Below are 21,711 nucleotides of genomic sequence, written 5' to 3'. Positions count from 1 at the left end.
ATGTCCAATGGAATGAAAGAATAACCGAGGACAAATGAGCATATACGATGGACGGATACCATGATACCCCCTTGCGTTTTTTAAACCCATATCCTAATGGCCGATTCGTTTAATCAGATAGCTTAGTCTCTAGCACATCTGCTAGAGGTGCTGTAGTGAGAATACCAACACTCTGAGGTGTTGTGAAACCTGAAGATTTTTAAAAATACCCCTAAACTTTGTGATGCCATGAGACGTCTTAATATGGCCACGATTCGTATATGCCGCCTACATACCCATTACAATCAGTATGGAGTTAGGAGATAGTTGCCGTCGTTGATAATGTTGCGGATCAATAAACCTACCGACGGCGTGTAATCTGGCCTACAGTGGACCTCGGCACAGCAGGTATGCATTAGTAATGCTATTAGCAGGTACCTAGGCAATATAAAATGGCGAACACCTTAGCGGCAAGCTTAGGGGAAGTAGCTACCCTACGCACTTAAGGGAAACTTGTCTTGGAGAGACACAATAAATACCACCTAGGTAATACCATTTCATACCAAACCTAAGCACTTCCTTCACTTCCTCATTCTTTGCACCTACTATCAATTCCAATTATTTCAGTACAATGGCTCGCAAAAACTTAACCTTTCACCTTGCCGAGCGCCCCAAGGGAAACATCGTTCCAGGGAAGACTTTCAACCTCGTCGAGACCGACGCCCCTACTGCCAGCGACCTAAAGGATGGACAAATCCTCGTCGAAAACATCTACCTGTCGCTAGACCCCGCCATGCGCACATGGCTCTACGGTCAGTACCTCCCTCCCCGTCCCCCGCCACCATCTTTCCGGGGTTCGGATTTGACCCCAAACCCGGATCGTCGCAATCTACACACACATACATATATCTCGGGCGCTAACCCGTTCGGTACCTAGACATCCGATCATACGTCCCGCCCGTCGCCATTGGCGAGAAAATGCGCGGCGGATCTATCGCCAGGGTCCTCGCTACCAAGAGCGCCAAAGCTAAGGAGGGCGAGTATGTCTACGCTGGCAGCGGATGGACCGAGGTCGCTGTCGTCGGCGATGCGGAGTTCGAGCCGATTGTGTTGCCGAAGGGCACCCAGATCACGGATGCGATCGGGGCTGCTGGTATGTTGCCCCGCTTTATATACCTACCTATGAACCCCATGCCCTTTTTGGAGATGTAGGTGTTATCTAGGAGGGCGTTTTTTGCTAATGTGGGTTACATGTAGGTATGACGGGCATGACGGCCTACTTCGGCTTAACAGATATCGGCAAGCCGAAGGCCGGCGAAACAGTCGTCGTTTCCGGCGCTGCGGGCGCGACTGGGTCCGTCGTCGGACAGATCGCGAAGATTAACGGTGCGCGTGTTATTGGCCTTGCGGGCTCGGATGATAAGTGCAAGGTGCTGACTGAGGAGCTCGGGTTCGATGTCGCGCTTAATTATAAGTCGCCCACTTTTGCGGAGGACTTTGTTAAGGCGACGCCGGATTATATCGATGTTTATTGGGATAATGTTGGTGGTGATAGTATGCTTACCTATACCTTTCTTTCCCCTTTTTTAGGGAGTGGTGGCGGCTGACATGTGTTTAGTCTTGGAGAAGGCACTTGCCCGTGCGGCGACGAAGTCGCGATTCGTGATGTGTGGTAGCATTAGCCGTTATAACGGCCTTGAGAAGGAGAGCCCGGGTATTCGTAACCTGTTCGTCGTTGTCACGCAGCGTGTTCGCATGGAGGGCTTCATCGTCACTGATTTCCGTGACCGGTACCCCGAGGCGAAGAAGCAGCTCGGACAGTGGATTGCGGAGGGTAAGCTTAAGTCTAAAGAGACTATTGTTAAGGGAGGTATCAAGGTCGCGGATGTTGCGATCAGCAATTTGTTCGAGGGTGGCAATACGGGGAAGTTGTTGGTGGAGGTCAAGCCGATTGATCAGGTAGGTGGAATCTGAGCTTGATATGGATGTGGAGGTCTTGAATGGGTGGTAGATTTACTGACGAGCACAAGTGATTAGGGTAACGAGAATAGTAGGAGTCTCCTGTGATTGGAGGTTTAATGCTATCTATGGGCTCTAGGAGGTAATATCACAAAATACTAGGTACATACATAGGTACCTAGATACCTGGCAGGTAATTCGACCAGATTTGTACCTGGGTAGGTGACGAGTATGTATGCGGTTCATAAAATACCTAACGTTAGTACCTACATGTATTTAGGTAGATTGTTATAGGAACAAAAATAAATTACATGTACCTGCGTAGGTACATAAGTACCAAACGGAAATCAGTCTTAATATTCTTTAGTGATCAGGTATCTTGTCATTCTGTACGATACTGGGTAGCTATTACTAGTGACTCAAAGCCCTTATTGTCCACTCTACAAGATTAACTACTTAGTACCTTCTAGGTCAAGTACTTGTGTACACGTAGGGTACATCGTCAGTCACTATCCCAATGATTTAGCACGGACCATAAATATTCCAACTACTATCGTGAGTCACGTCGTTGCTGCGTACAATACTGTATTTGGTTAGCGTCAAGCTGTCGCACGCACCCTGGGTATTATCATTACTTTTCTATATAACCCAGGACCGAAATCCTTTCTTCCTTTTTATTTTTTTTCATCACCAAGGAAAGACAAGTGCCTTAATCCACCATCCGAATCACCTGCAAAGGAGGAATAGGTAAGAACTATATAAACCTAGGACGCCCCTCTGTAAACAACATCATGCTGACAATTCCCGTCAGTGCAGGCACTTTCCTCGACGATTTAATTTAATGTTAATTCGTCCACTGCTTTGTGAGTACCTACCTATTTCTTCTTCTTTCCCATCCTTTCCTTACATCTTTCGTATCTTCCTACCGTCCTCAATCATACTTCATCTTCACAAAACCCTTCCACATCCTACATATCGACGCGTTCATGGAATCCTTCCACCATCTTTCCATCTCATCAATATTTCACCGTCGCAAGACAACATTATTCCTTTTTACCTTGTTTTCAATTATTCCAAATCAGTAAGCATTCGTCTCACCATAAATTCCATCATTCCCATTCAAGAATTTGCACCTCGTCCCATCAATCACAATGATTCGCACTGTTTTTCGGCCACCTTGAAAATACCTATTCACGTTCGCCTCCCCATACATTCATCAATATCCATGGGCTTTCCAAGTAGTTCGCCTCAACCGTCGTGCTTAATGGTTTACTGCGATCAACATACCACCGTTCATTGACAAGTTTTAAGACTAATTTCACTTTATAGAATTATCTCGTCGCTATTATCGACCGAGTGTCTTTAAATAACATGGCACTATCCCATAAATTGGTACATATAATTGTACCTCCTTTCACGCTCTTTGCCACCCTGTAGTCCAGCCTACAGGTATGTATTTAACCTATCCATGAATAACATCGGAGATGCGAAAACTAACGTGTAGCCGTATTAGGAGTGGGCTCCATATATCGCTGGGGGCATTTCGGCACTGCCAGCCGATTCATGGCCGGCTGACCCAACGTCGTGCAACTCCATGATAAGTTGAAGAATCTCACGATGCCCTTCCCTCCTTTGGGGCCTAATACGACCGCCAACTAATGGTGGTAAGTCATTCATACTTTTTTCAACCACCTCATATATACTAACATCGTTAAATAGGTAGCCCCATAGATTCCCCATCCACAGGGTGTTCGGGGGGGCATTCGTATCACGAGCAAGATGGGGGCGGGATCGTGAGATGGTATTAAAAACGATACGTGAAATAACGTATCGTCATCATCCATGACTCGACCCCCGGCTACTTCCGGCGGGGAAACTACCAACCTATCCTAATGGCGAACCCTAACTCTCATCCCGATGATGAACGCACCGAGGCTCACCTCACACGAGCCCTAAGGGGAGGAGGTCTGTAAAGCCAACATCTGCGTACCATGCGGGTTCAACACCTGGCAATGGTCAGGCTACTTTTGCCTCTTACCTAACCCCAGAGGCAACTAAGGTCTTCCTCCCGAACCGTCCCACCGCCCCATTCGACCTAATAAATAGCGGCCACATTAAGTGGCGGCTTGGTCGATAGGGGCACAGGGCAGACCTGGACTCCTTGTTCAGAAGGCATCGAGTGGTCCATAACAGGGGAAAACCTTAACCCCTACGATATTAACCCCACCGATGCCTTCATTAAAGAGGTCTGCCCTGTTGGGGGTTAGGAGGTTGGTGGCACATCCTAATCCTAACACCAAATCTAATCGTTGCCTCCCAATGGGTCGACGAGATCGAGCACCTGGCTCTGGAAGCCAGGGCTCCTTATTACCGACGGATGGGTTTGTCCTCTACACGTCTATGAGACGGGTGCTGCATGAGTACCGACTACCCAGTTATCTTCTACGAGACCCTCAAGATTAATATGCAACCGCATATAAGCTAATTGTTTAGCTGATTAATGATCTTGGCTAGGATAGCAATTTCATTCGACAGCCCTAAAATGGTGCCTGCCATGAGGGACAAGATGAATGGGCAGTATGCCTTTGTTGTGTGAGAAGCTCTAAACTTACTTGTTATCACCAAGAGGGGGCGGAAATGACGGACAAGGAAGCAATGGTGTTATTACACGAGGAGCTCTAAACTACTCTGTTCACGGAAAAACGGTATACATACAGATGAGGCTCTTTGTCTATTTTCTCCTAGGGCTAGCGACCAACAGGATCTCATGGACTTAATGGACCTCCCTGGACTGAATTCAGATCCCATAGATCCCTAGCTACGAGTTTTCCTCCAGGCAAGACTTCTGACATGTATGGAAACACGATATCGCATAAGGAGCTCTAACATACACTCGCTGGGGATTGGGGTATTCCTATGGGGTATTCGGCAATATACTAGGTATTAGCCTACCTAGGTACCTAATAGTTATAAGTCAACATACTACTTGTAGCTTTATAACCATACTTCTACCTCCATACTGCCTTACTGCAAGTGATCTATGTTATTACTCATTGTAGTTCAGCCTATAAGAATAACCATCATAGGCGCTTGATCTTTTGACATATACCTTGCTTTGAAAGGGTGCATCTCCTTGATTACCAACTTAGAAGATAAGGGGGCTTCAAACGCCAGACAGTTCAACGGTACTTACTAGCCATTAACGAAAATGGCGATCCCCTTTCTAAAAAATTCCCGATTTCCATTTTCTTAAAGTTTAGGTAGGTACTTTTCAATGCTATTCCTTGGATCCCCAACCCCCATGTAGCGACTACTTACCTAGATAAGCTATCTAGGTAGATATTGTATTATTAGAAATGTCTACCTACCTTGGAAAATGCGAAAGTCCAAAGCCTATTCTCCATCTCAGGCAAAAAATATCTTCTGATCATTGTCGTATTTTCTCATGAAAAAAGTTGACTTCGGAGCACTCAAAATTTCTAAGGTCAGGAGAACAAGACTGCAGGTTATAGTAGCTATGGAATATTTGTCGAATAAATTAGACCTCACTGTTTCAGCGTAGTAACCATACACGGGAGAGGCAAAATAAGAATAGCCCAGAGGCTCCAATCGGTGCAACGTCTGACGTCTCCGGCCATTCAAACATAGGTCAAATTCATCCGGATAAACACCTGGGCACTAACGTCTTGTTCATAGAAAACTACCAAGCATTGGATTCCGGCTTGGCGATCTACTGCTCGCTTGGTTCAAACGAATCCGAATTTGCGGGGTGCAGATAGCCTATGAGATCGGAAGCTATCGTATATTCGCAATATATCATGCGACAGAGATGATATTATCCTGCGGGGAGAGCATGTATGTCCGAGAAAACGAGCGTATAAAACATGAAGGTTTTGGTAGCGAGTAGATGTTGCCATCGAAGCTATCCTTCGTTCGTCTTAGTGTATCGATCAAGTCACCGATAACCATGAAGGTCCCAAGCTCCTTAGCTGCTGTAGCAGCAGCGTCGATCTCTCTGCTTGAAGGTGTGCAGGCGCATACTTTCATCCATGTAAGTAATATATGACAGATCTACTCTATCTTACTACAATATCTACCCCGATAAACGAACTAGAAAGTAACCACGCTAATGGCATGCTCTCCAATCAACTTAGTCCGTCTATGTAAACGGCGTCGATCAAGGTACTTTCAACGGTATCCGTGTACCCGGGTATGTCGGTGGGCCACCAAATGGTGCTGCCAACCACCCCGTCAAGGATCTCGAAAGCATGGATATGCGATGCAGCAGGATGGGCGATCAGCAAGTGCCGTACACTATCCAAGTGAGGCCCGGCGACAATATCACGAGTAAGCCACCCACATTTCCTCACAGCATCCTGAACCCACTTTAAGGAGGGATTAATGCTTACTCTGAGGTCCCCTCAGTGGAATGGCGCCACGCAGCACGCAGAGCTGGCGACAGAATCATCAATGGAGCCCCCGCCCATAAAGGCCCCGTGATGGTGTACTTGACCCCAGATCCGCCGACGAACAACTCGTTCGTCAAGATCTGGGAACAGGGCAAGATTTCCCAGAGCCCGACCCCGGGCCCGGGCCCTAAAGGTACCGGTAGATGGGCCATGTCAGATGAAATTCTGGATAAGAGGGGGTTGTTGGACGCGCGAATTCCAAAGGACCTCAAGGCTGGTTTGTGTGTAACCCCAACCCTAACCCCAGGGCTCCACCTTTGATGATTACGTAATCATGTATGTAAGATGTACCCGACTAATAATGGTCTAGCTACCTCCTTCGAGCTGAACTCATTGCTCTCCACTTGGCCGATGCCTCCTGGAAGGAGGATAAGCACCGAGGGGCGGAATTCTACATCGATTGCCTCCAGCTAGAAGTCCTAGGCGACGGTGAGGTCGAACTGCCCGAAGGCGTGGGCTTCCCGGGAGCTTACGATTGGAAGGATCCTGGTATTCTCTACGATGTACGTCTAGCTATCAACCCCTTTCCTCGACATTTCATCCCTACCGATATGCGTTGCTAACAGTCGATTCAGGTCTTTTGCTCGGTCGAAGACCCGCTTCCCACTCCTGTCCCCTGCCCAACCACATACCAGATTCCGGGTCCGCCTGTGTGGACCGGAGCCTGGCCTGAGACGACTCAGGTTAAAGTTGGTGAGATGAAAGGCCCTATTAACGCTACGAGTTGGGATACTTGGATCATCGACTCTGTCGTTACGTCGGCGTCCGCAGGGAGGGTTTTGGGGTCCGCGACTTATCAGCAGCAGTGGTCTACAACTTACCATACGCCGATGCCGACGCCGATGCCGACTTCTTAGGGTTGGTAATAACAATGCATGTTAAGTACCTGAGAGTCTAAGGAACATGTGCCGGGAGATTAGCTAGAGATCTATAGGTAGATATCTAGGCACCTACTTATCAATTCGGAATAATCTTCTTCGCGGACGTTTAATGACATTGACATTAGCTCCGTTAAGTACTTCATGGTTAGGGATCATATTAGGTATAGGTACCTAACCTGTATTATTATCTACCTACCTAAGCCTAGTATTGATAGAGATATTATAATTTCTTTGGTTGGTAGTGGTTAGAAATTATCTGAGGCAGAATAGAAGATCAGACTCAGTTACGGTACCTACCTAATCAGACATATCAGGTGTCTATGGTTGTCATAACCACAGGAGCATCGATGCCGTACTCTTTCATTTTTCCTTGAAGATACAAATATGCGTCTTTTACACCGCCGTCTACTGAATACGGAAGTTCGTTGAACGTTCTGTTTATCATAAGGAAAGGTGTTTCTATAGCAATGTTTGGTGTCCGGGGATGAACGAGCCACACTTCTTTAAGTGATTTCATTTTTCGAAGAATCGTGTGGTCCCATTCTGTGCCTCGACTTTCACCTATCCACTCTAGACGGAGGGCGAGATTTCTCACTTTGAAGATCCAATGACTTTTATGCAATTTTGGTGGTTGCAGTTGAGTAATTGGCTTTCGCAAGAAGCGAAACCACTCTTCCTTCGCCCATGTATCCGTCAGGGGATAGTAGTAGGGGAAATCATCGAAATAGAAGACATCCTGCGCAAAGTACACATAGACCTCTGCCTTGCTACCTATCATAGAAAATTCAGGTTCTGGTGGATCTACGGATACTACGCGACGCAAACGGACCCGGATCTGACCAGTGAATGGAATCTTGGTGAGGAAGGGTATGAAATCTAGTGTGGCTTTTTTTCTCTTTGGTACTAACCGATTGACGTAACGTTCATCTTCCATACTAATTGCTCCATATTCTCGGATCCTGGCATCGTATAGAGTGAAGTAATGTCTAGTAGGCGGCCAGTGGAAGTGCCAGATTACGAGCTGAAGCTCAATCGGCAACTTTAGAAACTTATGGAACATTTGGGGCTTAAGAGGGACGATGATAATATGATTATAATAATGTCTTACGAAAGGATACTCGGTGGTTATTGTGATAGGATGGATGTTCTTGAGTTTAGGTCTGCAAGTAAATTATTGTCGGAAAGTAGGAGAATACAACGTAGAAATGGCGAATAAATGCTCTCTATTTAAATAAAATGCCTAGTTAGATAAAAGGTTGTCACCTCAGAAATATGATGTTGACAAGTGGTATTTAAGGTATCTACCTACTTCCTGCAAATTCTGTCGCAGCTTATGAGGCATCATTTGGCTATTGATGTCTCCCAACGCGCCTAGAACCTACCTAGTGTTCTTAATCAGGGTTCAGGAATGGCAGCCCCAGGAACATCAGGCATATAAACTGCATGGATTTATGGAAGTAGATTTCTAAACCATAGGCCCCAGTCACAGCATATAAGTCGTTAGAAAAATATTACGATGGCGCAAGGACATCACCCTGAAAGCCGTGCATGCTTCATATTCACGCCGCGGAAGTAGGCGGCGAAGTGTAGGATAGCCCCATAACACGTATGTACCTAGTAATAGACGACTATGCTCCCAATGTAGCAGGATGGAAAAATATCAAAATGCATGATGTGGTAAACGCCACCCGAAGGACTCCATTCGGACAAGTGATAGTCAAAAGCTCAAGTCCGTCCATCCCAGATAAAAACCAAGGTGCCTGAAAAAAGGCCCAGTCCAACCGATTCTCTTTCGAGAAGAAACGCCAGTGTTATCAAAGTAAAATACTGGTAAATGCCCCCAGCTGCCCGCTGCGTTGCCCACCAAACCGTTGTTGTAGGAGTTACCAGTTCCGGATTGCGCCGAAAAGGCGTTCTTGTGACTTAGGTAGCTTAGAAGCTATAGAAGATGATCTGACCATATATGTGGTCTGGTATGATCATTACGTATCTGACGCCTGCATATATTCGTCGCCCTCCGGATCTCCTAAGCCCCCCTGCAACATCCATCCATTCCCCTAAAAGCGCCGCCCCCGTCACCGCCTCCGCCAAATGCCTGTGGTATACTTTCAAGATTTATTCGCTATAACATGAACCTGAACAATGACCAGTGGGTATATATGTAAGATAAGTGCAACGACCGAATGAGCAGTGAAAAAAAAAACCAAAAACAGGTGAAAACATAAAAAAAAAACCGTTAGATATGTGTGAAAATGAGATGATGGGACCTAGGCGTGTCGCGTGTCCGAGGTGGAAATCCAACGGGTCCCACGCCTACCGATGCCGTATATGTATGTATATGTATGCACGAAGGAGGATGGATATCGCAAGGTATGTAGGTATGTGGATGGCGAATGGGCAGCACGGTCCGTTCAAGCGCACGAGAAATCCAGCCCCATACCCCTGGCGACGCCCTGCCAGTCCCACACGCGGGTCCAATCGCCTCGCTCCATTAACCGCCAGACCTCCTCCAGGACCTCGGCGATGCGGTCGCAGTTGCGCAGGCCGGTGTATCCGCGCACAGTCCGGATGGCGGTGCGGACTCTCTCGCGTTGCGCGGGAGCGAAACACGCGCATCCGATGACGAGACAGGGCACGAGGAGAAGCGTCTGCACGGGGTCGCTGGGCTTGAAGGAGTCGAGGATGGCGAGAGACTCGTCGACGGCGAGCGTGATGCGGTGGTCGTGGTGCGGCGGGTAGCGGATCGGCGGCGGGGACTCGGCGCGTGGTGGCGTCGTCGTATGACTGCTCGTGGGACGCTCGGACGACGAGGGCGGAGTTCGTGCGGAGTGTGGTTGCGATGTCGGTGACAGGGGCACTACGCTTGCTGTTGTTGTTCCCGCTGCTGCTGCTGCTGCTGTCGTCGCTGTCGTCGCTGGTTGGGTGAACAATGCGGATGGCGAGGGCGACGAGGGCGGGTAGATCGTCCGGAATAGGTATACCCACATCATCTGCTTGTACAGCAGCCCGACTCGATCGCGACTGTCGCCTGGTGGCCAGTGTGGAGTCCATTCCCGAATCGCGGAATCTATCTCGGCTGCTCGGTATAGCGACGTGTAATCTACAACTGGGTCTACCTCGGCCGCCATGTTCGCTCGGATGTTGTTGCGGATCGACGTGATCTGTGCGAGGTAGTGGAACAGCCCGTCGGCGACGCCAATCAGACGCGCGGGATGGATTTCTAGCCACGGCTCCCAATCCTCGGTTGCGAGGCGGGGCGTGTGCATGTCGGGATACCGGATCAGCTCGTCTGCGAAGACGCGGTACTGGAAAAATTCGGTGATGAATATTAGAAACGCGTTGTCCGGAGGAGGAGATTGCTGGATGAGGTTCTTGTACGCCTGGAGATGAACCCTGTGCTCGCCGTTGGGATTTCCTTCTGCGAGAGTCTGTAATAGTAGGCATAGCATCTGTCCATAACGGGGAGATAAGTTGGCCTTGTTCTTCGGGTCGTTCTCGTTACCCACCGGCTCGCATAGCTTTTCCATTGCTGCATTGTGATGAAATTGTGACCTAGTTAGTAGCGAGGTTAGGCTGATTTTCGGGTTAGAGCCGAGAATCTTGACGCCATATGGTGTATCGTAGTCGATATGTCTACTAGCCACGGATAAAATAGAATGCATGAGGCCTCGATGTTCCACGGCCATCTGGAGTAACATATCCTTAAACGCGTTCTTGTGCTGCCCTTCAACCGTCAGCACACCACTTAGATGGCTGATGTAATGGTTGAGGAAAATCATGTCCTCGGGCGTCTCGACTCCTTGAAATATTGGTTGAAGAGTAATATGTGGCAGACTGTGCCGCTTCTGTCGCTCTACACCGAATGTTAGAGGATGAGCGTACACCCAAATGCTTGTTATTAATACCTTCTTCGGCCTTCTCCTTCCCGCTCTTCCAGATCGTCTTCTCGTGATATCCCTCGCATACAACAGCATTCTTCTCACAATTCAGACCTAAGGTGGTCAGATACGGAGAAAGGGGGAGGAGGATTCTGTGTAACGTTTACTTACAGCGCGGTTTCGCTTCGTCGCATTTCTTTTTCCTCTTCCGGCATGTAATACATCCGGTCTTGGAACGTCCCTTGGCTACCTTATTCGTCGATACCTGGGGAGTGAGGGGGTGTTTTCGGGGGCGTCCTCTCGGCCTCTTCATCTTCGTTAGTGGCGCCGCTGCAGCGTTCGGCTCTGGTATTGGCGTGCGTGGAGCTTCCTTAACCTCGTCCATCTGGAAACCTTCATCTTCGAGCGGCTCAAGCTTGGGAACCGTCAGTACATCGTCCGAATTCTTCTCCCACGACACATCATGGTCAGCTTCCTCGCCCGTCTCGGGACCGTCGCTATAGCTGGTGCTCCAGGATTCTGCACATGACGACGTGGCGGAATGGATCATGGTCGGCACGGAGGATGCGGATACACCCACGGCGGGCATCTCGAGTTCGGTGCTGATAGGGGACAGCTGGCCGGTGTCCATTCGATTGGCCTGGACCGGATTCGTCCATATCGGCGACGTCGGCATGACGACGGAAGAATTTCCTTCAGAGGCCATGCTGTGACTGTCTGACCACGGCATGTCTCCATCGTCCGTTACGAGGGTCAGCTGGCGGCAGTCCATAGCTCGTAGGAGGGCGGTATATCATTCCCACGAGTAATCTTAAAGCAGAAGACGGCTTTCCGTCTCGCAAAGGGAACACCGAAAACCTGTACTTCATATGCAGACGGACGACTGTAACGAAAGAATATTATTTAAAAATAAAAATAAAAAAGAGCCGGAGTGGCAATTTCGACCGAAGATCAGATCCTGTAGTATACGGTCATAGGCCCAACCTTGAGGATAATCCTGCAGAAGGTATGGGGAAATGTGTCAAGCTGGTCGCAACTACACGGCAGCGTTGATTGGTCTTCTCGAACAAGAGCCTTGCTGCAGACGTCGGCAAAAGGCAAACGGGCGGGCAATCGAAGACGACCCGGCCGTCTGATTGAGCTGCAGCGATGGATGGCACGTCTTGTAGAGAAGCGAGGAAACAGATGGAGGGGTCGGGCTTGGGCAGCGGAGGTGGAGTGTAGGTCTTATTTGGACCGTGTATGTGATACCGTGGGGCGGCTAGCGGAAAACGAAGATACGTGGGCGGGAGATGCACATCAGCGTACCGTAGTAGGTAGAGTAGGGGTAGGACTAATGGGGCAGGGTTGGATGGGCAGACGGCGAAGGCCCGAAGACGCAGAGAGCTTTCTCCACCCCCATTCCGGGTCCTTGTACTTCCTTTTGGGGTGGAAGAGAGAAGAAAGAGAGAAGGGAGAGACGAAGCTTGTGGGTCGCCGAGGGTAGGTAAGGATACGGAATGCTGTACATAGAAAGCGTAGGTAGAAAGCAGTAAGAAGTTGATGAGAAGTCGTACATATATGACGGACAAATAGTATCGCGAGCTACCAACTCAGCAGACCGACAGACTTTCTCTTTTTTTTTCTCTTTTTTCTCTTTTCCTCTCTCTCTCTTTCTTTATCCCTTCACGTTCTTCACGTGTGGGAGGAGCGTATGAGGGAGGGTCCTGTTGTGTACTAACGGGACGACACACAGCAAAAGCCCAGGGAATTCCACAACTACGGTGAATAAAGGTAGAAAGATACAGCGAGGGGCATAGGAAAGCCAGGTATGGGAGAACAAGATACAAAGATGGCTGCGATGAGTATGGCGATGCGAATGCAGACAGGAATGGGGTTGGTCTGTGCTTGGCGCCTCTCGAACCCCCTGTCGGCCATCGCAAGACCCCCGTCTACTGTTCCCACCACTATGTGGTCCCAGCATGCACATGCAGCGTTAGCGGGACCCTGCGAGACCAGAAGGTACTTGGTGATACTTGGAGTGATGTGTTTGGTAGCTCGAGAGGCGTTCCCGCAAGGCTCTCAATCCGGAAAAGAGTTACCATGAGATGCGGTTTGTTGGAATCTTTCGGTACTAATGTAAGTCTAGTCGTTCGTGGTACTACATATTGTAGATCCAGCTTGTATCGTTCGCCTCGAGGGATCGATCGCAGCCTCGTAGATTTTGTATACCGCGGGGCGACGACATAGTAAGGGATCACTTGGTGACCTGTGCACAAAAAAAAGGGCGAAGGGGACTACATAGTACACTAAAAGACGGACATTAGACCGAGTTGGTGCTGCTTGCTAGCAGCTAGTTGATCTTTGAACGGACCGGCCCCGAAACAAGCCTATCTCACTAAACCCGCATACATAGCAGATGCTGTATGACGGAATGCAAGCCAAGAAGAGAGAGTCGACAGTATTCATTCACGGTTCACGGTTCACCTAGAGGTCTCTCTCCTCTTTTAGTGCACTGCTATTTAGTGCTATACATACCTGGACAAGTCCCGCAAGATACAATATCTTTCGGGTCGGAGATTTTTCGTCCTTGCTACCACCTAAACGACCTAAAAGACCTAAAAGAGAATCAATTCATTTATATCAGAAGCCATAAGCCATAGAAATAGTTGCTATTTGCAATGTCGCATTCAGCTCTTCTGCCGTCCTGACCTACTACCCAATTTCTAAGGGAATCAGAAAATCAAAAAAATCAAAAGAAATCAGAAATCATTTGGCACTTGGCGAATGTGGCTTGAGTCAGATCGCTGAAGATGACTGCTAGGTTGAGACTTTTAGTCTTGATGTCGATGTTCAATTGACTATCAGCAAACAAACTTCTCCTCTTTTCTCACTACCCAAGAGTATCAAAGTCTTACGACGACTATCGATATTTCGTTGGGGGCGATGAGTAAAGCGATGCTAACGGGAATAAGAGCGGCTATTGAGGGTCGAAAGCTTGGAACCCCTGCGACAAGCCAGCGACCTAGTGATGGAAAACGAGTTCCGAAACGGATTGTGTCCATCTCTGGATAATAAGCATGGTGTTCTGTAAAAAGTTGGGATCGGGGGAGAAGATTGGGAAAGGAGACAACAGGTTGGGAAGATGGGAATAATCTGATTTGACCGGGCTTCGCGGATGGAGCACCCGACCCTTGCTGTGGCGTCCTATCCTGTCCTTCGCTGTCACTGTCATGCATTCACGAACTCTAGAGTTTATTTAGCGACGTGCATCTACATACATCATTGTCTGCATCCCCTATTCGACCGAGTAAGGAGGGTACGACACGGATACAAGAACGGCTACATAGAACCTCTCACTGCTAACATGACAACCCAGGTGAGAATCCTTCCCGGGTCGATCGTCTGGAACCGACATCCAGTCAGCCTCTGATAAGTCTGGTAAGTCTGGGGATGCTGTTGTGTCACCCCAGATGACATTTATGACTGGCTATTGATAGCAACTCGCATCTGACCCGACCCCCGAAATGTCCAGGTTAGGATGTGTTCACAGCAACTCCCGGATGGATTCCGGGGAGCCACTCGGCCCGAGGCGAGAGGACACGAGACGAAGAAGATTGAGCCGCAATATCGAGGCTGGGGGAATTTGATATAGATATGAAGCCCGAATCTTCGCACGGGATATTTAACGATACGTGCGTAATACCTAGGTAGGGCTCGATAGGTTCGAAAGCTGATGATTCTAATAGGGCTTTATTGGATTACGCGGCTGCAGCTGTGCTGGTGGTAATTAGTGACCCTAAAGATTCCCTAAAGAGCCAATGAGAATGCGGAAATTTGCTTTTTTCCTGCCACCAGCGTCGCGGCTTGGTCCTTTCCAGGTATGTTAACAGGGAAATATTTCAACGTGGTAGCTATATCGCCAGCTCTTAAGGCTCATCCTTGTTCTTCTTCAGGGGTCCAAAGCTCCTAGCGGGAAGCGGGATCCAAATCGCAGATCTGTTAATCGATTTTTGCTTTTGTTACAAATGATAAATCTTTCGAATACATATTAAAATGACAGATTGATTGCTCGCTAAAAGGTACCTAGGCCATGTTGGCCATTGTTACCATGCTGGCTTATTAATAATCGAAACAATTCTTCGGGTCATCTCATCGAATTCCATAAAGGTTCTCTGTCGCGACAACATACTGATACTTATGGCATACCTATTAGGCTGTCAATATTTCTCAAATTCGCTACCATCACTCAGCGCATCTCAAATCCCTCATCAACAATCGTAGTAAGTTTCTATTATGTACAGTGTGCGGAGCGTAGATCCTACTGGCAGGTAATATCCGTTTGTGATTCGCTGACCGTGCTTATAGCTGATGCCGACGGGAGGGTAAGCCAATCATAATTCTAATAGGTTTAATCAATCACTAATTAAGACATTGTGGAATCCAGAAATCGTCCCATAACGTCGTCATAGGGGGAATGAAGGCTGCCCCAACCTGCTCTACCTACGCATAGTATGCTTCGGCATCTGGATTTGCATGGGAGACTGATGTACCATCGTTTACGGGGATAGTCACATTTGCAGATTGGGGTCTGAACGTTTCTCCACCTCGAGAATCAGAACTAGTTAGTCAAGATATCACAATAGCGGAAAAGGAGCACCATGTACGGCGGAGTAGGTACCAACGGGCTTGTATCCAGCGTCTGACCCCCACGATCTTCATTAACTATTCCAGGTATGTTAGACGCCGTTTTGGGGGCACTTGACCACTGATTTGCATAGTTCATGGTTCCCCAGAAATCTTTGGTTGCGGCAATCCTCTTTTGGGTCTCGGAAACTTGCCGGACCATGAAGCCTCCTCTCCGTACTTGGATCAATCCCAGGAATACCAGGAATATTCCAAAGCCTGTGTAACAACCTCTCATGAGGCTTGAATTGCTAGGTTACATCAGGTTACCCACACTCGTCCGTCGTGTGGTATCCTCAACACTTTGATGAGCGCAGGATCGTGAGCATGTATGGGCATCAACGCGCCTCATATAAGATGAGACACGCGATGCAGCGCTGTGCTATGCAAAGACGTCGCTAGTGAGCTGTGGTCGCACAACACCATAGATTCCAAGGTTTATAAAGAGGTCATCGTACATTGTCGCTAATCTTCCTCGCTGCACTGTGGCATCATTTTCACGCGCTGCGGTAGCATCATTGCCCAATACATTAGTCAGATATGCATCCACGAGGTAAATAGAATCTACGAGGAGGGGGGGCTAGAGCGAAGGAAGACGGAGAGCATGAGAATTTCGGGCTAGATCGTTTACCATGCACGACTCAGACAAACGTCGCATGCAGCTGCCAGAAAGCGCGTCTCCGGGCTGCCCCGAAGAAGATGTCTTTGGATTCTGGGGTTGGATCTAGTCATAATTCGACAACATCTTGGCGATCAAGACTTGTGATAGCCGAACGCGTGCGAGACGTTGCAGGTAAGTGCTTAGCTGACCTACCTACATGTGAAACTCACCGAAACCCGAACGTAGCCAACAGATAGAACAGGCAAACAAAGAGTACCTAGACTAGGTAGGTATCTATACCTAATCTCACAGCAAACACATCGCACACTCCACCCTCAGACTCTGACATGAGAACTTCTCTGGCCGTATGCGTACAGGTGCAGAATTCCCAAGTGGCAGGGGTGAGGAGGTGCGAAAGTAACATCGGCTACATAAATCGTACAATATGCGCAGATCACTTACATTGCCTATTTGGCCATAGGTGTATGAACCAGAAACCAGGACTAAACCGAAACGTGGGATGGTGAAGATTCGAAGATAGGGGTCCATTATAAGGAGTCGAGATGTCTAAGCGTGTATGCTCTAGGTTAGGAAGGTTAGGTACTAGGTAGGTACCTAGGTAGGTAAGTAGGTTATGTTAGTAGGTATGTTTGTTGCTACGGTTTCTTCTGTACGCTGTATGCGAGGACCCATTGAGGTGCATTTTGCATTCGCATATCTTGCGCAAGCCGCTAATCAATCGGTCGTATAGGTCTGTATTGGCTAGGGTCACCGGCGAATCCCTGTTTCCATACTAATTCTACTGTAATAACACCATACTCCATCCTGATGCTCTATGAGGCTAACAGGCTAACATACGAAGCGCCTAATCCTAAGCTATAAACGGTACTTCCAGATACATCGACCCAAAGCCCCTCTCCCATTTGCGGTTCTTAGCGGTTCTTACGTTAACGCTCCTCTCTACTATGCGTAATGCAGACCACGAGATCCATAAGGTGAGCGCCAAGCCGCGCCTATTTCTTACACAAGTCGACTTTAGTTACCCATAAGACAGGTTAACTAAACCTCACCTTTGGTTGGGCCTACATGACGCTCCATCGCCGTGAGGGGTGAGTATGTTAGCATTGTTAGACCTTGGTAAATGCTTAACAAGACTCCGCGAAGACTCCGCGGTGGGTTAGCACCACTTTGATGCCATTCGGATCCACAGAATCAAGATTTTTGGATGGATAGGAAGCAGATGGCTCCTCTGGCTAGGCCTCTTGGCATCAAGATTGATTGCTTCCTTCCTAGTAGTCTCACGCACGCCGCTCAAAAAAAGCCTGAAATACACGGAACGATTGTTGATCATTCACCTTTCCGAATTCTCCTTAGATAACCGACCATCTTACTACTACAAATAGAATTCCCGCCTCATCAGATCGGCATCTAGGATGTGGGATGCCGTTCGAAGTCGGATTCTTCTGCCTACATTCCATAGCGGCGGGTCGATCACCGCACATCATCGTTGTAAATCACGGCTGCTAGAATAACAAAAAGATGCCGTGGAACACGATATCTACCGGTCGACCTGTCGCGCTGGCAAGTAATAAACTAGCTGTGCCGTCCGGATTATCTCGCTAGGTTAAATCTTGCTCCGGCGGCTCGAGGCTAAGGCTAAGGTCGAGACTAAGCTTACAGTAAAACTAGCTCCAAAGATCATCACTACATCTCCTCATAAAATTAAACTACAAGACTCGATCATATTTCTTCTGAGGGGCAAATTTACTAAGGCTCGTTGATCGACGCACGCGTTCACTTTCCTTACCGAGAAGACCCCAGAAGGTTGAGAGGAGATCTATGCGAGAAAATGAATATGTGGTTAGAACGTTCCTAGAGAAATCTCCAGTGGATAGCACCGCCGCCCTATCCAATTGGTATCTGGAATGATATTGGGACTCTCAACCCTTCTCGGCATTAGCTTCACAGTCCCGAATCATCTTCTAGCAACATCCAGATCTTGATGCTTGGAGGTTGGTACTCTAACGGTTTTAGGATTCAGCAGCTTAAGTCTGTAGCATTTCCATCGAGAGAGTATTTCAGCTCCGAATCGGCGCCAGGAATTCCAGGTCGCGGAGACCTTCCACTTGACTGGCAGCGAATTACTACGGTGACACATTAGCGAAACGGGGTTCGGCATGCTCCCTCGGCGAACATAACTAATACTTGCCAGCCAGACCTTTCTACTACCTAGATAACCTCCTACCATAGTCGTATTCTCCATCCAGTCGAGCTGTTCGAGTTGCCAATACGAGTATGCGAGCTAGGAGTCATACATGCGAACATAGTTGTAACAGAAAACTCGCCGAAACTTACGAGCCCTCCGGCGACTGAGCTCGACGGGCCTCTAGATATCCCGTCCGGACAACTCCACTACAGGCGCTATCATAGGACTTGCAGCTTGGCTGGTCCGATTCCTACCCCTCAAACTGTTAAGGCTCGAGATGCCAGACTAGGCGAAGTTCGGTGCCCAAATCTTCATCTTGACAGTATGTAATATTGCGACCTTTAGTCTCCGGAAAGCACTTCTAGATTCATACGATCATGACAGCAGCAACGCGACTTACTCACAAACTCTCCGTGCCTTAGAAATGCCATCGCGAGTGTTTTCCTAGGTGGATGGCTAGTCACATGTCTATTCGACCGAGCTACACCGCTTGATGGGATCGTGATTGTAGACGACTACTAAGATAGAGACACATGACTGAAAAGTTTGGTTGATGCCCATCGACGGTTTAGTTAATTTATAACACTGCCCAAACCCGGGCTTCCTACCTAGCCCGCGTCTAAGGGGGTGTGAGCATACCAGAAAGTGCAAGGCAAGTCGACTATTCTGACCAAGGAAAACGACTGCTGTGCAACGTGGTCGAACGGGACTGGCGTCGTTCTAATGTCAGGAACGTTGATTTCCAATATTCGCGCTAGCTTCTGTGAGATTGGTATCGGGGACGTGACGAATGGGACGGTTTAGCGGTGGGAATATAGCCGAATATGTGTAACTTCCTCGCCCGTCCCCGTTTTGTTCAGGTAACCACCTATGGCCGCAAAAGCGAAAAAAAAAACTAAACGTGTGTCCGCTTCTTTTCGAGATCGTGCAACTCGAAACGTCTGATAGATTCCGATCCATCAAACTCGGTGCTCCCGTGTGTAACCGTGCGAAAGCGGTTCGAAGCTTCATTGGGTGCGGCCGTTGGGCTTCGGTGCAATGGTAGCCTTGCTTATCCGAGTGGACAATCTCGGGACTTAGGGACTTATCTCATTTATAGGAACCGTCAAATGGGAATCAGTGGACGCACCATGCTTCGTGAACGAGAGGGGGCGCGGGGAGGGGACGTCTGATTTGTGGATATCATGTGAGTTGGTTCCGCCGGATTGGGCTATGGTGACCCAATCGCATAGGTATTCTGGCTTGTGATGAGGCTGGAGCTGTAGCTATACGCTGCGGTATTCGGCAGTCGAGGAGGGGCTTTTACGATACGTCTATCTCAGCTTTGCTAGGCCATTAGTGAGCCATACGGAGCCTTGCTGCAGGTTAGATACCAATGACGGGATTTAATATAGCTTCCAACCGGTAGGTAGATATGTTACTTCGGCACATCTTCTAGCGATAGGTTGTCGAGAGTATGCCTCGCAGGCTTGGCTTCAGGAAAATAAACAGCTTTGTGTTCTAGATGATCTTAATGTGGTATGGGGCGGAATAGCGATCGAAGATTCAAAAAAGGGTGGAACATTGCGATGTCAACATGATGTATTTCTAACATGGCAATACCATCTTAGTCGTTTTGGTGTTTAGGTATATGTCATTGAAGGTATCTTTTAGTATATTATATCAAATAAATTTTGTATACAGCACCCCACGCATTTGCAGAGCCTTATGTCTGGAACCCACACTCCGTGGACGGCGATCTTGACGCAAGACCCTAATAGCTCACGCCATGGCGGGATACAAAGTCGCAAAGAAAAGGCGATCGTTTCCGCTTTTTTCTTCCAGATATGCCCCGGTGCTAACGTTGGAGATGCCTCGCGGCATGCCAACGTTGCATCCCCGGGCGGTTCATGCATAAGTACCCAGGTATGCATGTGTCAAAGCTGTAAATCCCAGCGGTGGTGGGAAGAAAAAGAGAAAAAAAGGTCAAGCAGGCCGCCGACAGGGTCGCCTGTATACCTACATTGCAATAAGCTCGCTGTACCCCCACCGGTTAATCGTCCAGCGACGAGATCGAGATGGGAAACGCGTGCAGATGATGACGACGCTGACAGCATGCCAGCCAGCCCGCAAATATTCGGTGGATTTTAAGGAGCGCGTTGCCTGCCGCTTCGCGTTCCTACAGCCGAGGTTTACCGGTGAGCCTTGACTACCTTCTTAGTATCTGGTAGCCGTTATCGCTGTTGTATTCGGCGTCGTTGCAGTCATCGTTAGCATCGGATTATCAGTGAACGCCGTCATCACTATCTGAGGCGAATGACGCCAAGAAAGTTCTATTAAGCATAAATGAACGTCACTATTCAGGCGGACGGGCAGCGTTCGGCGTCTTTCGGCATCTCGATAACCTATGTCAATCTGATTACATGATACGTTGGCATATCTAACATTATCTGACGTCTTGTCCTAGTGGTTGTTCTGCGATGCAATGAAGGCCGTTTGTTCATGATCGATTGCTTGCGGTGACATATTAATATTACTATTACCCCTTTAATTGGTTTAGGTCTATTGAGCCCTCTCTAAAATGACTCGCTTGACTGGGTGGACCATACCCAGTACGCACAAAATGGTGCTTTCAGCTAATCGGAACTTGCCTACCTGGACAATTTGTTTCTGGGTGATGGTGGGCTATTGCATGAGGTGAAATGCAGCAAAAAGCCCGTAGGCCCCAATCAGTTAAAGGCTTGAGTATAATTCGTAAATGGGAAATATTGATGATTTTGTTTCAATAAGCATTTTCACGAGGGGCTCTAGGCTGATTGAACGTCCCTAGGTATTCAGAGAACTTGCAATGATGTTCAATGACCAGACGTTTTTGGTTAGTATATGGATACCCTACGTCGCAGGTCAAAACACAGTAATCTTCTTTAACTGGAGATATTGGGATCTGTGTTCCCCTCATAGCTAGGCATTCACTCGATCATAAGTATATTTATACTAGGTAAATAAGATAAAATTTTACATATTCTAGATTAGGAGGTAGGTATCTAGTAGTTATAGCAAAAGACTAAGTGCTATTCTATCCTCTAAGATAGTA

At 48.2% G+C, this 21,711-nt stretch overlaps 5 protein-coding genes across 5 annotated transcripts; 2 read left to right on the top strand and 3 right to left on the bottom strand.

Annotated features, from left to right (window-relative positions):
• Window positions 1-299: 299 nt before the first annotated feature.
• On the top strand, window positions 300-2,256 carry GGS22DRAFT_115765 (uncharacterized protein). The gene is made up of 5 exons (XM_047958090.1): window positions 300-791; window positions 917-1,132; window positions 1,237-1,533; window positions 1,598-1,938; window positions 2,017-2,256. Exons 1-5 carry the CDS (start codon window positions 611-613, stop codon window positions 2,044-2,046), a joined length of 1,065 nt encoding a protein of 354 aa, XP_047820459.1. The 5' UTR covers window positions 300-610; the 3' UTR covers window positions 2,047-2,256.
• Window positions 2,257-5,883: 3,627 nt separating this feature from the next.
• Window positions 5,884-7,481, top strand: GGS22DRAFT_158284 (glycosyl hydrolase family 61-domain-containing protein). Its single transcript, XM_047960618.1, has 5 exons — window positions 5,884-5,989; window positions 6,093-6,285; window positions 6,364-6,628; window positions 6,718-6,910; window positions 6,983-7,481. Exons 1-5 carry the CDS (start codon window positions 5,906-5,908, stop codon window positions 7,262-7,264), a joined length of 1,017 nt encoding a protein of 338 aa, XP_047820458.1. The 5' UTR covers window positions 5,884-5,905; the 3' UTR covers window positions 7,265-7,481.
• Window positions 7,482-7,598: 117 nt separating this feature from the next.
• GGS22DRAFT_186691 (uncharacterized protein) lies at window positions 7,599-8,348 on the bottom strand (the record flags this gene model as incomplete). Its single annotated transcript, XM_047964487.1, has 1 exon — window positions 7,599-8,348. One exon carries the CDS (start codon window positions 8,346-8,348, stop codon window positions 7,599-7,601), a length of 750 nt encoding a protein of 249 aa, XP_047820457.1.
• A 1,351-nt stretch (window positions 8,349-9,699) lies between these two features.
• On the bottom strand, window positions 9,700-11,797 carry GGS22DRAFT_178758 (fungal-specific transcription factor domain-containing protein; the record flags this gene model as incomplete). The annotated part of the gene is made up of 3 exons (XM_047963599.1): window positions 9,700-11,141; window positions 11,194-11,280; window positions 11,338-11,797. The coding sequence occupies 3 exons, from the start codon at window positions 11,795-11,797 to the stop codon at window positions 9,700-9,702; spliced, it is 1,989 nt and encodes a 662-aa protein (XP_047820456.1).
• Window positions 11,798-15,712: 3,915 nt separating this feature from the next.
• On the bottom strand, window positions 15,713-16,180 carry GGS22DRAFT_115708 (uncharacterized protein). The gene has a single exon (XM_047958089.1). The coding sequence runs from the start codon at window positions 16,067-16,069 to the stop codon at window positions 15,767-15,769; it is 303 nt and encodes a 100-aa protein (XP_047820455.1). The 5' UTR covers window positions 16,070-16,180; the 3' UTR covers window positions 15,713-15,766.
• Between the last annotated feature and the right edge of the window lie 5,531 nt (window positions 16,181-21,711).

Source organism: Annulohypoxylon maeteangense (assembly GCF_022496945.1).
Source record: "Annulohypoxylon maeteangense strain CBS 123835 unplaced genomic scaffold GGS22scaffold_5, whole genome shotgun sequence".
Classification (NCBI taxonomy): domain Eukaryota; kingdom Fungi; phylum Ascomycota; class Sordariomycetes; order Xylariales; family Hypoxylaceae; genus Annulohypoxylon; species Annulohypoxylon maeteangense.
This window is presented reverse-complemented; position numbering and strand designations above follow the sequence as displayed.

Bases quoted from the DNA above. Each gene is read 5' to 3' on its own strand.
- GGS22DRAFT_115765 (XM_047958090.1), top strand. From the start codon at position 611: ATGGCTCGCAAAAACTTAACCTTTCACCTTGCCGAGCGCCCCAAGGGA. The intron at 1,133-1,236 runs GTATGTTGCCCC...GGTTACATGTAG, and splicing joins GGATGCGATCGGGGCTGCTG to GTATGACGGGCATGACGGCC. The intron at 1,534-1,597 runs GTATGCTTACCT...ACATGTGTTTAG, and splicing joins GGATAATGTTGGTGGTGATA to TCTTGGAGAAGGCACTTGCC.
- GGS22DRAFT_158284 (XM_047960618.1), top strand. From the start codon at position 5,906: ATGAAGGTCCCAAGCTCCTTAGCTGCTGTAGCAGCAGCGTCGATCTCT. The intron at 6,286-6,363 runs GTAAGCCACCCA...AGGTCCCCTCAG, and splicing joins GCCCGGCGACAATATCACGA to TGGAATGGCGCCACGCAGCA. The intron at 6,911-6,982 runs GTACGTCTAGCT...CAGTCGATTCAG, and splicing joins ATCCTGGTATTCTCTACGAT to GTCTTTTGCTCGGTCGAAGA.
- GGS22DRAFT_115708 (XM_047958089.1), bottom strand. From the start codon at position 16,069: ATGAGAGGTTGTTACACAGGCTTTGGAATATTCCTGGTATTCCTGGGA.